The 14,712-nt window shown below is 46.5% G+C and overlaps 1 protein-coding gene across 1 annotated transcript in view; it reads left to right on the top strand.

Moving 5' to 3' along the window:
- SAMHD1 (SAM and HD domain containing deoxynucleoside triphosphate triphosphohydrolase 1) overlaps window positions 1-14,712 on the top strand; it is a 31,148-nt gene that overhangs the window by 6,594 nt on the left and 9,842 nt on the right. Inside the window, exons 2-10 of the mRNA XM_035893425.1 lie at window positions 3,560-3,632; window positions 4,817-4,977; window positions 6,643-6,758; window positions 7,344-7,414; window positions 8,211-8,366; window positions 10,482-10,582; window positions 10,682-10,790; window positions 11,604-11,695; window positions 13,031-13,146. Of these exons, the coding sequence (XP_035749318.1) occupies window positions 3,627-3,632; window positions 4,817-4,977; window positions 6,643-6,758; window positions 7,344-7,414; window positions 8,211-8,366; window positions 10,482-10,582; window positions 10,682-10,790; window positions 11,604-11,695; window positions 13,031-13,146 (928 nt within the window). The 5' untranslated portion in view covers window positions 3,560-3,626. The remainder of the gene's footprint in view (window positions 1-3,559; window positions 3,633-4,816; window positions 4,978-6,642; window positions 6,759-7,343; window positions 7,415-8,210; window positions 8,367-10,481; window positions 10,583-10,681; window positions 10,791-11,603; window positions 11,696-13,030; window positions 13,147-14,712) is intronic.

Below are 14,712 nucleotides of genomic sequence, written 5' to 3'. Positions count from 1 at the left end.
GAAGTGGGTGTTCTGTGTGGCCTGTGGCACGCCGCCTGTTAAACGTGAGTGATGAGTAGGATTGCCTGGCTGACCCCTTGGGGGAAGTCAAGTTCCTAATGGGTGTGGGACAGGGTTTTTCCTCGTCCTTGTCACCTGTGGCGCGAGGGAGGGTGCGGGCAGAGCAGGGAGGGGCGGAGGGGAGCGGATAGGGAAGCGTCAGTTCTCGGCGTTTCAAAGTCAGCCAGCAGCGTTGCTGCTCTGGCTGTTGGAGGAACTCTGCCTGCAGAGCCCTGGAAAACTGCAGCAATAAGAGGCGATTTGTGTCTTAGTCTCTCGGTTGAGGTGGTCTTACCGTGGTAGACACCAGGTGAAAAATGGCCCGCTATTGTTTTCCACCTAAAGAAGGCTAGAGAGCTCCCTGTGGCGCAATGTTCAGGTGATCGGTCATGCCAGGACCGTGCTGACAGCATTCTTTGTCACCTGGAGGCCAAATTCCAGATGAGGGCTAGCATTCCTGGAGGCAGGGCAGGACAAGATGCGCAGGCCACTGACATGGCCTCTCAGGCGGGGGACCTCCCAGCCTCCCTGGTCGGGACTTCTCCTTTTGCTGTTCTCTCACCCTGTGCAGCACCAGTCTGTCCTGGGGGTGACGCCAGTGGATGTCGTACCCAGTGTAGAGAGCTATGTTGCACCCCTTGGTTCAGCCCTGCTGGAGGTGAGTTTCTGGAGCAAAGGAGCACGTGAGGCTGCACTCTTGGTGGACAGGGCTTGCATAGGTCATTGTATAATAAACCGTACTGCCAGTAACACAGTGCTGCCCTTTCGCTGCCGTCCCGTAGTCGCAGTCATTGATAATTTCTCAAGATGGTAGGTGCCCACACACCTTCTGTGCCTGGCTATTTTCTGGTTCCTGAATTTTTGTGGCATTTGAAAGTATAATCAAGTGCTCATCGCTTAATGCTGGGTGCCGCTTTGCACTGCCTCGCCTTCTCAAAAAATGCCACAACGCCTCGTGTACTTTGCATGACCCAAGGTATCTTTTTGGGCAGTTGGTACTTGAGGTCTGTTGCGTGGCTGTATGGTGGTGGTACTGTACCTCTTGCAGCACTACAGCTCATTCAAAAATGCGCTTGCGATGATTGATCTCCATTATTAGCGTGCTTTGAAGTGATATCCACCAAAGACCTCAGCTGTAGTTAAGAACGTGGGGGTCATCTCTATGCATCAGGTTTGGGTGTTAATTTTTCAGGTCTGCTGGAGCAAAAATGCTTGAGTCCAGGTGTGGTTCTGCATGTTAGGTGAGCATCTTGAGAGCTTCTCCACAGAAGTAAAATTAGTGTAGGTGTCTGGAAGCATATCGCTTCTGACTTTGCTGTCCCTGAACTGTTTTGAACGGTGGTGATGGAGGCGCTTGGTTACCACCCCAAGCGCTAGTCCTGCCCGAGATAGCCATGCCTGGTGGTCAGAAAGGTTACGTGTTTCTTACACACAGCAGTTGAATATTCTTGGTCCTGTTTTCAGGGCAGACCTCAAAGATCAGTTACAGTTGCTTTTCCTGGGAGTGTTGGGATAGGTGTGTGCGAACTTCTGGTTTGCTGGCCGCAGAAGGGCTCCTTGGGTCTTCCATCGTGCCAGAGTTCATCCTCTCTTTTTAGCGGAGAGCCAGAAGCACGGTCAGATTCAGGCAGTCTTCCTCTTGTCCTTTCTCTTAGCTGCTTCCTGTTGCTCTGCAAATAGTGGGTTCTTCCAGGAGCTGCCTTGTAAGTACCTGGGGGCTTTGTGACTGTTCCTGCAACCGGAGCTGCCTGGGATGCGGAGCGAGGGGCTGGTCTGAGCATTGCTTGCTGGTGCTTTTTATCGGGATTGCAAGTGGGGGCAGCTAAAGACTTGTGATGGTCCGTGAGCAGCAGAGCCTGCAGCCCAGGAGCTGCCTGTTTGGGACAGGGGTACTAACTGCTTAGGACAAAAACTGCTCCCTGGCAGCTCAGACATCATATGTATTTAATATTTTATGGGTTGAGAGTTACTGAAGGATTTGGGTGAAAATACGTAGTGCATCAAGCAGTGGTTTTTGCTAATAGTTTATATTTTATAGTATTGCTTTCTGCTAAAGTTTAAACTGAAAGGCTGGTGGAAGACTGATCTCGGGGTGGTTAACTGCCGGCGAGTGTAAAAGGCAGCGATTGCACGTTCTTGTGATGAAGAGTTTGTTGTCGTACTGAGGCTGAAGCTGTTTTGCCGAAGGACAAGGCTTGCAGACAGAGTTCATGAGAGTGGGTGCAGCAGTGTCCTCGCTCTCCCTCCAGGCTTGTCCTGCCTGTGCTCTTAAGAGTACCTTGCCTAAAGCAGAGTGAAAGTCTGCCTGCATGCTGTGAAGGGCACCCTTCATAATTCGTTAAAAATGGCTCCTTTACGAAATAGAAGGGTTGATTATCAACAAAATCAGAGCATCTTTTAAACTCTGGTGGTTCCGCTGTTGGAGGTGGAATTAATTTACATAAAATTCAGGTTAATTTGGTGAAATTAAACCACTTTTAATACTGAGTTGACTAACTGAAAGAAATGTCTATAAAAACCATTTATTGGGGCTTTGACACTTAGTTTAAGGAATTTTTCAACCTTAAAGAACGTCAGTTATTGAGGGACTGTGTGTTGTCTTTGCCACAAATTTAAAGGACTTATCCCCAAATGTGGCTTTCCCCAAAAGAAATTGATGGAAAAAAGTGTGTATGTCCTGGCGTTTCTGTTTCTCGGGTCTGTGTAAGTGGGAGAAGCGCTTACGCTGCTTTACAGACACCTTCTGTGGCTGTTTGTTCTCTGCCTTCCACACTTGCCTTTAGAAGGCTGAATGTGTTCAATACTTCTCTGAAAGCTGCAGAAATTTGCATTTCCGTAAAAGAGTTGTCGTGGTTTAACCCGGCTGGCAACTCAGCACCATGCAGCCGCTCGCTCACTCCCCCCTCCCTCAGTGGGATGGGGGAGAGAATTGGAAAGAAAATAAAAGGTTAGAGCCGAGGGCTGAGATAAAGACAGTTTAATAAGAGAAAATAATAATAATAGTAATAATGAGAATGATAACAGAATATACAAAACGAATGAGGCACAATGCAATTGCTCACCACCCGCTGACCGATGCCCAGCCCGTCCCGAGCCGCGAGCAGTCTGCATGCGACCGACCGACCGACCTAACTAACCCCCCCCGAGCATGACGTTCTATGGTATGGAATAGCCCTTTGGTCAGTTTGGGTTAGCTGTGCTAGCTGTGCTGTACTCCCAGCTTGTTATGCACCTGGGCGAGCAGGAGAAGCTCAAAAAGTCCTTGAGTAGTCTGAGCACTACTTGGCAACAGCTGAAAACATCAGTGTGTTATCAACATTCTTCTGGTACTAAATCCAAAACACAGCACTATGCTAGCTACTATGAAGGAAATTAACTCTATCCCAGCTGAAACCAGGACAGAGTCAACGAATGTCAGGGTAATGTGAACTTGCACAAGTAATTCCCTACATACTGCAAATTGTAAAGGGAAATGCATTGTGAACTTTGCTCTCAGTGTCTTTTTCTTTTTCCTTTCTAGCCTCCCAGACGAGAGACTGCAAGTGCTGGCCTGCCTGAACAAACTGCGACAGCAGCACGTGGATGTCATGAAGGTAGCCCCAGCGCTGCCTGGGGAGGATGGATGCGCCATGCTTGCAGGGCCTGGCCAGTGTTGCCGCGCTGCCTCTCCCTGTCTCTGCCTCCCCTCCTTCTGGCTCGGTGGTGCCAGCTGGTGCTGGGGAGGGGCAAACTTCCAGCCCTTCTCCTTGGTAGTGGTTGGTCTGTGAAAACCACACTAACCAGAAGTATTGTTGAAATCATCAGCAAAGAGCTTTATGTGGGTGCCTGGTGGTTGGGAGAGATGGAGTCAGCGGATGAGCTGTTTGAAAGGCATTGAGAAGCTCCCCTTTTGCATCCCTCTGTGTAGAGCCTCCCCTTGCAGTTTTTTTGTTACCTTAGCCCCAGGCCTGGGTTAACAGACTCCTCCTCGCTTCCACTGTTTGCCGTGTCCAGCAGATTCTCACAGTGGCATGTGCTAGTTTAACTCGGGCTGGGGCTGCTTGTGATCCTTACTGGTCTGCACATCTGCTGGAGCCCAGTCTGCTCCATGGCCGAGAGGAGAGACAACACAGGAAAACCTTATTTCCTCAGTATTTTACCAAGATACGTGTGTGATGAAACGTTTTTACCTGCTGTTTTGAGGCGAGGGTTAAATGTGTGTGTTTCTCTTCTCTAGTAAGTCACTGTAGTTACTCAGCTTAAACCGGTCCCTTAAACCGTGTGCTTTGGGATGATTGGGCAGTACTTCTTTTGTATTTCAGTTTTCTCGGGGTCTGCATTTTGCTTTGTGAAGGAGGTAAGAATCGTAATTTCCACTCTGCAGAATTTCACTCTATTTTAAAACACCTGAACAACGTCAAACCAAGCACTTCTTGTTGGGTATTTCAGACGTGTTCTGCTTTACCTGGAATAGCAGATTAATAAAGAGAGCGGGTTTCTCAAGTGTTAACTTTTGGAACATCTACATGGGTGCAGATAAAGTCAAAATCTCTAAGAATGTTAATTCCTTTGCCCTCTGGAACACGCAGCTTTGTCTCTTTTGATGTCATGCCTGAGTAGTTCTCCAAGATAAATTTTGATATGTGGTAGGCGGGATATGGCTGTGGATATGGAGAAAACGCAACCATCACTCCTCCCACCAAATACCTGAACATTCTAGATATCCTTTACCTTGGTGCCTGTTTCTCTTCCAAGTCAAATTTTAAATGTTAATTATGCTATTGTTTGGCTTTCATAGGTTTTTAACGATCCAATTCATGGGCACATTGAAATACATCCCCTTCTTGTCCGCATCATCGACACGCCTCAGTTTCAGCGCCTCCGATACATTAAGCAGCTGGGCGGCACTTACTTGGTTTTTCCAGGAGCCTCTCACAACCGCTTTGAGCACTCTATAGGGTAAGATGATATTGTCTCGCATGCGCGTCTCTTGCGTTTGGATTTCCCCCAGTTTGGTTCCACTAACCAGGGGCATTGCTGTCTTGGAGCATTGGTGAAAACTGCTGCGGTAGGATTTTTGGTCTCTCAAATGTTCCTGGGTATCCTGTGTGATTATGGGCTGTTCCCTTCAACATCATTTAATAAAGATGGATAAAGAAACCTGTAGGGTGGATCAATGTTAGATTCTCTCCCCCACCCCTTCTTCTAAGAATAATGATAATGAAAAACTGTGAGTGCTTCATGTTCTCCCCAGTCAAAATGTGAGTTTTAAAGCGTAAACCTGGGAAGGATACTGGGGCTGCTATAAATGACTCGCCAAGCAGTTGTAATCCCTTCTATTGTCCAGCACAGCTGAACCCCATTTTATCTGTAACATTTGCATTGGTAGTGACACCTGCTTCATGCAAAAGATGGCACATTTTCAGCCTGTTGGCTGTAATGTCAGTCGAACAGAAACAGGTGATGGGCAGGAGGATTCACAGGGCATTGCTAGGCTGTTTGCATTCCACAGAGAAGCTGATTAGTGACAAATTGAAGCTTGTTTTAAGGGTATATCCCAAGGTGCAGAGAAATAAGACTAGTCGGCCAGACTAAAGCTGCTTTTGTTAGTCCTGAAATACTGTGGAGTCTGGCTTAGCCCCTGCTCTGGCCCCTGCTCCTGACACTGACAGGACGCAACTGGCTGTTGCAAAAGGGTCAAATCAGTGAGGCCAGGTGGAATTGATTGCTTCTGGTAAACTTGAAGAGAGAAAAATGCAAGGGATGTAAACACAGCTTTCACAACAGGAGTCTGAAAACTTCAGTGGTATCGTTAGCCTTTTCTTTTAAACAGTTCAGTTAATCTATGTAGTTGAAGTTAGCCCTGTTGTTCTCAACTTGTATGTCGCCTCGAAGCTTTCCGCAGTGTTAAAATAGAAGAAGTGAGCTTTGTGTGCTTATTGGTCTACTAAAAAAGCACCAAACAGTAAACTTGGGTCTAATAAAAGATGCTACCTCATCATATAAAACCTTGCCGTGCTTTAGGACGTTCTGTGGCTGAGGCAAGTAGAAAAGGAGGTTGGTGTGGAGCTTGTAAACAGTTGACAGGAGTGTGTGCCATTCCTACTGCTCTCCTGCTGTGAGAACCGAGGGTCCCATTCAGTGAAATTAAACGTCAAATCTAAAATGAATAAGAGGAAGGGCAGTAATTGTCATAAGCTATTGTTAAAGTCACAATCTGAAAGAAGAACCAAACGCTTTGGTGGCTGTCGTGCGGACCTTTGCAGCTGCACTGACTGGAAGTCAAAGGGCAATGCAAAAGCTGTGGTGCTTCGAGGTGCACGCTGTCAGCCCTGCACTGCTGTTCGCTTACATGGTCGCTCAGAGGTTGTGCATTGTGAAATACCATAGGATGACCTCGTCTCTATGTCTTGGGCATGGCATCTCATGCTTTTTTGCTTTCAGATGTGTTACTCTGCTACAGGAAACAGTTTGTGACTCTTTTGCAGGTCAGGGCTTGAGGATCTGTTGAGTGCTGCCTCTCAGAGGAGGGCTGTGACTTAATGGAGCAAAATAGGATAGGTGAACTGCGCTGTTCAGCCTAAAACACTACTATATTCACTTTTTTTTTTCCCCCTGTGGCAGGGTGGGCTACCTAGCAGGATGTCTGGTTCGTGAACTGAAGGAGAAACAGCCAGAACTGGATATAACCCAACGAGATATCCTCTGTGTAGAAATTGCTGGGCTTTGTCATGATTTGGGTAAGCAGTAGCAGAGATGGCTTTTTTACTCTTTGAAAGCGAACCTGGATGAAAAGCGAGAACACGAGAGCTGTTTTGGGCTGCTCAGTGCGTGGCTGTATTCCGAGGCGGGATTTACCTGTCCCTGTTTGGTCCTGAGTACCTCTGCGGAGCCACTTTTAGCTAGATTTTTTTGTCTTGTTTCCATGTGGTGTTTAGAATTCTGCCCTCAGTGGCTGAAGCGCCCACTTCCTTCCGTGATGTCCTCAGGTCTCTTGAAACATTTCAGAGTGAAAATTAGCGTCCCTTTCAAAAATTATTGTGATTATTTTGTAACTACGTATTTTCTCCAGAGCTGGCACAGAGTCATTAACGTTCTCAGTGTCGCTGCAGTACCTGCTTGTGGTGTAGGTAATGGGATGGGCTATGTTAAGTGCAGCAGTACTTAAGGTGACTTAGGAAAGTGTACTCGCTATAGCTGAATCTTCCTCATAGGTGATGTCAAGATCCACTCAAATACAAGAGAATCTAGATCCTTAGCTTGCTTAAAGTATTTTTACTGACAGGCATGCCTCAGATTAAACCTGTGCAATCTTTATTTTCAAGGTCATGGGCCATTTTCACACATGTTTGATGGAAGATTTATTCCTCTCACTCGTCCAGATTTGAAGTGGAAGGTAGGCTTTTCACTAGTCAAGTAAAAACAGGACACTAGAAGGGTCTTTTCGCCACCAGCATCTCCTCCCTGAAAGTGCAAATGCTCTTGAACTCCCGTGTGGTTTCATGAGACCTCTTCGTGTATGTATGCCCTCTTCCTGCAGATGTCACCCCGGGTGACACAGAGGAGAAATGAAATGTCTCAGTCTTGTCAGTGCCTGTAGCGTGACTCTGCAGAGGCAGAATTCATTAGGACTGCACCAATCGTTTTAAGCCAGCATTGTGCCTTAAAATGCGTATTGCATGCTTTCTTCAGAATATGTTTTACAGCTGCAAAATACCAACTGGGAGCTTCCTCCCCAGTTTAAGATTTTAGGTCAAGGCCAGGATGTTTAATTACAGTGTTTAGAACTCAAATTTCAGAAACTCTGAGCAGAGTTCCAAGGGTGAATGAGATGTTATGCGGTCCTTTCAGGCCTCTCTCTGCTTGTAATTACTGAGCAAAATCAGCTGAGGAAACTTGTTAATCTTCTGCACAGCAGAACTGGTTATTTTGCCTTCTAGCATTGTAACTGTCTTACTGCTGTTTGTTGAAATACAAAATTAACAGCGCTCTGCTCATGAGTGCGCTTCTGGGCTCTGTAGACTCGGTGATTTCCCATTTGGTTGGACACAGAATGAATAGAAAAATCACCCAAGTGCTGCACTTTCACACCACTGTGCCTGGGTGCCCTGCCAGGCAGTGCTGCTGGGTTAGGAGAAGGCTGCGACACTGCAGGAAAGATGCTTCAACTTTGTAATGTGTTTCCTTCACAGCATGAAAATGCTTCTGTTAAAATGTTTGAGCACCTGGTCACTTCCAATAAGCTAGAAGAAGTCATGATGTCATATGGTCTTGTCCTGGAAGAAGATATGAACTTCATCAAGGAACAAATAGGAGGGCCTATAGATGAAACCACTTGTGAGACATCAGTGAGTCAGCATGCCACTCCTGTGGTTGTCCCAATAAATGTCTTTGGTTTCACTGGAAGAGTAGATAATTTTTGCTTCTGCTGTGGTTTATTATTTATTTTTATCCCCGTGAAATTCTGAGAATCCTGGCACAAGAGAGGCATAGTGTTTATTTCTCTCAGTGCTGGCAGGAGGTGGGAGCTTCACTGTGTAACGTGCTTACATCTTCCTGAGAAGTTCTCACCTCAAAGTCTTCAGATTAGAGGAAAGCTTAGGAATGCCATTTGTATTTAGGGAACCTAATTCACTGTAAGTAGATTGGTAGAACTGAAAGTTTAATGGCAACCCTAGGTGGCCAGGTTAGGATAACAGCCTGTTTACTGGATGCCCGAAGGTGGCAGTGATGGGAGGTCGTGTTTTCAGGTGGCCCTGAAGAAAACATGGAGATGGTTCAGAGTAATGAGCTGATAATGGGTAACAAAGCTCAGGCCTGGCAGGGATGAGGCAACAAGCAATGGAAAGCGTGGCCCAAGTGCCAGAGGCATCAGCTTCGATGACAGCAGCAAAATACTTGGATTTATTGCAGTAAGAAACATAGAGGCAGGGAAGGAGAGGGTGTGATTGTTAATCCTTGCAACTCTTTGAAAGAATTAAGTCCTCTCTCCTCGCTTTACACTTTACAGCTCTTGTCATCTCTTCAGGGACTCCCATTCAGTTGCTACCAGAACTAAGGACCAGTCAGTGGGAGATCTGTCATGACAATCTGGCCCTAATCAGAAGTTGTATGGTGTCCCAAACAAATCACCCACAAATGTTAGCACTTACCCATTATTCTCCCTTGTAGTAGTGTGTAGTTCTACCAAGTGTACTCCAGTACTCTGATGACGAACATGGGGAACTTAGCATAACAACATTCAGTCTGAGATCTCATGGGAAGGGGGCATTCATTGGCAAAGTCTGCCGGTTGATTTTTACCCACTCCTTTGCACACAAATCTGGCTGCCTGCTGCTGCCATTGGTCTTGTGCCGGGTTCTTGCCCAATATCTGTTTTTCCTTGTTTGGATTCTGTGCCTGTTTTCCACAGGATAACAGGAAAAGGAGCGTCATATGTGATGCGTGGCAGTCTTCTTGCCACCCTCACACTGCTAGGCTGCAGGATCTTCCAATGGCCATCACCTGTACTGCGGTGGTTGTACCAGAGCACAGGCTCCTGTACAGGCATCTGTGCTGTGAAACTGTTCGGTTGCAGGCCTCCCAGTCCTGACACAAACAACTAATGCTTTATGCATTGAGCAGAAGCACTGTCCCGGTAGCAGAGCTCTTTGTGATCAGCACAGGATATTTTTATCTATGACGTGCTCTCTTCCTGCTGCTTACAGGCGTTTCCGTTCTTATTCACATCAATTTTCACGTTTCTGTAGCGCAAACAACATGAGAGCCATTTATCCATTTGCATACAGTGTTTTCTGCCTTCACCATTTCCAGGCCACTTTATGGCATTTTTTGTTTAGCTGAAGAATCATTAAATTTTCAGGAAATAATGTTTACGTGCAACTTGTATCCTATCGTTTTGGTGTTGATTTCCTGTTTGCCTCATGGCTGAATTATCCTTGAGGCTTAGGAGTTGAAGTAGCTGGCTGTTAAACAATTTTAGTTTAAAACCTCTAAATAATTGTTCTAAAACTCTGTTCTATAAAGTTGTATCATTGATTGCAGAAGACTGCAAGACAGTGACACATCTGGGCGCTTAACTAATTCCATGAGGATGATTCCAACATTTTCCCTTCTTTGTCGCTATGCTTTTTTACTTTTTTTTTTTTTGGGGGGGGCGTCTCGCAGCTGCAGGCTTTGCTTTAGCAGACTGAGAAATTAAATACTTGTGTACATGGTTTTAATTCTCCCTGATCTTGGGGGAAGTCAGCTGCTTAAGCACTAGTTCTGGATTTCTAATGCCTGGCAGCTTCTGAAAGCTCTTTTATTGTCTTTGTGTTCTTTGCTACCTCTGTGTGGGTGTTTATCACCAGCAAAATCAAAGCGTATTCCCACTGTCTTTAAAAAATTGTTCTGACATTGTTTGCACATTTTAATTTCTTGTTGTTTCTAATTTTTTTTTTCTTGGCTCCTCTCTTGTAAAGTGGCCCTACCGTGGTCGGCAAAAGGAGAAAAGTTTCCTGTATGAGATAGTAGCTAACAAAAAAAACGGCATTGACGTTGACAAATGGGATTATTTTGCAAGGTACAAATCTTATGAGTTTTGTTTTTATTATGAATTCCTACTGAAACAATGCTGTTATATTGATCCCATTGTTAAATGCTCTCTCTGGAATATTTTTAGGGATTGCCATCACCTAGGAATCCAGAATAATTTTGATTATAAGCGATTACTTAAATTCACTCGGGTCTGTGAAGTAAAAAACCAGAAGCATATCTGTACCCGCGACAAGGTAAGCAGCGTGTGTGAACCAAGGGGACACTCAGCAGCGAAGCGTGTGTGAGGAGTAGCAGCACACTGTGAATGTGGGGGGCACAGCAAAGCCCGTCCCGGGCAGCGGGGTACAGCTGCACCCTGGATTGCAGGGAGATTCGGGGGTTGCCCGCCAGACGCTTTTGTAGCCCGAGAGAGGAAGAAGCAGTCACTGCTCTGAAAGCTGTTTGCAGAAGCAACTGGTTTAAGGAAGGGAGGGACAGAGCAAGCCTCTGTTTGAGAGGGCTTGCGGCGGGTTCTTTTTTGGGTGGCTCCCCTAAACGATGCATGACAGCCCGCTGGTGGGTTATACCTTTTGTGCTGCTTTTGTAGCCGGAGAGAGGAAGAAGCAGTCACTGCTCTGAAAGCTGTTTGCAGAAGCAACTGGTTTAAGGAAGGGAGGGACAGAGCAAGCCTCTGTTTGAGAGGGCTTGCGGCGGGTCCTTCTTGGGGAGACTCCCCAAAACTATCGGCTGTGCCTAATCCTGCCCCAGGTCTTCCAAGCAAGCGGTACATGTGGCTTTGGCGATGGGCTGCTAAAGGAGCATGAGGTCCCCTTCTCTGCCCTGACTGCCTGAGGTCGCTGTCAGGTCTCTGCTCTGGCTGCCTGCGGTCACTGTCAGGTCTCTGCTTTCCTGCGGCGGCCCATTTCAAAATTTGTAAGTTGTGAAAAATAACCATTGTGCTCTATGCTGCAAATGGAAGGAGGCACGTCATTTGAGTCCTTGATTGTTGTAGTCTTCCAATTAAGACAATGTCAAAAGTAAAAGATGATTGGGTTTTTTTGATTCAGGAAGTTGGAAATTTGTATGATATGTTCCACACACGGAATTGCCTGCACCGGCGAGCATACCAGCATAAGATTGGCAACATCATTGAAATAATGCAAGTATTATACTTTCCTTTTCTTGCATTCCATTTGTTTTTAAATTCTTGAAACTGTATATCTGTTTGGCATATTCAGATAATCAGTAAGGTGTGACACAGAATAAAAGCTGCTGGGCTGTAGCCCAACTCTTGTGGCAAGGCTCAGTGCTTAGAGTATCATAGAGGCTGTGATTAACCAAAAAAACAAGAAGAGGAGGACGACAACATCCTTCCGCATGAAATTCAGTTAGAGGAAAGTTACTGGAGCCCTGGAGAAGTGTAGGACCAGGGCATACTTAGGCTGTTTTAACTGCTGACAGCTGAAGTCAAATCTTTATCTACAAGTCAGAGGCTGCGTATCTCAAACTGGCTGTTACTGATGGAGTAAAGCAGCAAGCAAGCTTACTGCAGCTGGGCTAAGCCCCAACCTTGTGTTTGTGTAACGCCACAGCAGGAGCTGTTCAGGACCAGCTCAGCTGGCTGCCCGTGCTTGCACCTCTCTTGTTGATGCCTGCAGAAGTTTCCCTCGTAGCATTCTTCTTTTTATTTCCCTGGAAAAGCAGAAATACTAGCATCCCCAAATATTTTTTCATGAGGATCTTGGCTGCTGAGTTTGGAAAAAAGGAACACAGAGGATTACACAGTACAAGAGTGATTCGTGACCGCTTTCGTTTCATAAAGTTCAGCTCCTGGCTTAGTGATCCTCTAAAACTCAGACTGAAAATGCTCAGGTTTGATAGTACCTACATGCGAGGAGTAAAGCAGCCAAGAAATCTAGTTCTTGGCTTACTGTAACTATAGCGGCCTATCCAAATGAGCATTCGAGCTGGAAATGAGCACGAGGTACAGGGAACTCCAGAAGAAATTGATCTTTAGAACATTGTTTTTTCCCACCTGAAAATACCACGCATGTGTGATGCTCTGCCTTTACAACACTTTGTATTCTCTCAGTTACCTCCTGGAGCAACGAGTCTGTAAAAGGATGTGGTCGTCACTGCAGCGGCCTCATTGCAGCCGAGTGACCGTGTCACTGTCTTGCAGGGTTCTGCAGTTGTCTAAGCCATGTTACACTCATAGTCTGAAGCAGAACAAAGTGAACTTGCTCATTCATTGAAGGGAAGTTAAGATCTGATCTGAACCCGTTTTCAGTAAATGGAAAGACTGTTGAAATGTGCAATGGCAGCGTGGAGCTAGGACATAATGCGGTGCGACCAGGGTCTGATGAGTGCTTGGAATGCAGTTTCATCTATTGTCTTCCATTTATAACATACTAATGCCTTTCTTTTTGACTCTTGAGCAATAAGGTGTTTCAAAACGATGCTGTCCCTAAGTCTTAATTTTATCTCAAACTAGGATTACAGAAGCCTTTCAGAAAGCAGACAAATTTTTGAAAATAGAAGGCTCTGGAGGAAAAACATACCAGATTTCTACAGCACTGGAAGACATGGAAGCCTACACTAAGCTGACTGGTATGAGCTCTAAGAATTTTTTTTTAAGTAAAAGAACACAAGTACCTGTTAAAATGCTGTTTTTACAGCTGTCGGCAGAGTGGGCCCTTTGCCATGACCAGGACTCTCAAGTGCTGCTTTTGTGCACAGATGGTGGGGCAGACCTGGACCGTCCAATCTCTCTGCTCTCATCTCTATCTGGGAGAGCAAGACCTTCTGGTTTAAATTACTTCTGTGTTGAGAGAGGGAGAGAAGCACCAACTTCTTATGTTCTGCACGCATTCAAATTCAGATTATTGCAAGCAGTGCTGCCAGGAGGTCCTGCCTGTGCCCTGAGTTTGTTGCACTTGTGAGAAGTGGGATGTAAGTTAGCTCTGAGCAACACTACATCTAGCTATGTCAGGTAGAGAAGCATTGTAGGTGTGTTGTGGTGTGAAACCAACCCCAAGGCAGGTTTCAAAGGGCTCTGATGGGGTCTGATTTGATTTGCTTAAGACGTCGCTACCCTGCTTGGAAATATAACAGAAGAAAATGGAATATATGAACAACTTAGTTTATTGCTGAAAGTTTCTGCTTGCTCGGATAAGAGCTTGTGAGAGTGGTTCTCGCAGGGTGAGTACATGGAGCAGCATCCTGCTTGAAGACATGTGAGGGAACTCCACTGTGGTTATGGAGTGAAGCAAACAAGAGTTGAGCCTTGTGATGTTTTCCTGTTTCTCAAGGTCTGGCTCAGTGCTGTGAACAGGAAACACAGAGAAATTACTGAATTAATGAAAATTGGCTTGAGTTGTGTTGTGTCCCGTTATGTCATTCCACGGCTTCCCACCACTGTGACGTCTTGGTTTTGTCTGTCCCTCCTGGTCTTCACTGCGATGGACACCGATGTTCCTTCGGCTGGTCTTCAGTGCCGCAGCATGCCCTTACCAGCTTCATGCAGCATGGGGGTGGAGGCCAGTGTGGGCAAGGCAGGTGCCCTGGGGGTTCGTGGTGGGGTGTCTGCAGGGCAGAGGATGCTGCTGAAGAGCACTCCCGAGTACTGGCAGCTCTTGCAGTACCTGTGAGCTACAGCTCACAAGGATCCCAGGGCATCTTTCCTGAGTGGCAAGGCAACTTTTCCTGAGTTTCCATCACCGAGCCTTGGCTGGTCGCTGGAGAGACTCATGGTCCATGGACAAGGTGACAGAGGCCGAGGGCACTGTTGCAGAGGATCCTGTGTGCGTTAACCTGTGTCATGCCTTCTGCTGGTGATCCTTCATCTGTTACGGACACATTCCAACCGTAGACCTGCTGCGTCAAGCAGGTGAAGGGGCTGCACAGAGTGCTGAGGCGAGTAGCTGCCTGGCCCCTCTGCCCCAGGGGAGGAGAAGGGGCTAGCTTTGAGGGACAGGAGCTATTGGGGAGTATGCATTGTGATGCTGGGCTGTGTAAGGCTGGGCAGAAAGTCAAGAACTGAGATTCGGTTCTTGATGGGCTAGGATCTGTTTCCTGGGGGCTGTCTGGTCTGCAAGATCAGCCGTGCCAGCAAGTCAGCACCAGGGTCCTGTTGCAACTGCCTGCTGACCTGCGGTACCTGGTGAGCACAGCTCA

Source organism: Egretta garzetta, unplaced genomic scaffold (assembly GCF_000687185.1).
Source record: "Egretta garzetta isolate BGI_Z169 unplaced genomic scaffold, ASM68718v1 scaffold440, whole genome shotgun sequence".
Taxonomy (NCBI): Eukaryota; Metazoa; Chordata; class Aves; order Pelecaniformes; family Ardeidae; genus Egretta; species Egretta garzetta.
Note: the sequence above shows the minus strand (reverse complement) of the source record. Positions and strands in the feature narration are given on the sequence as shown.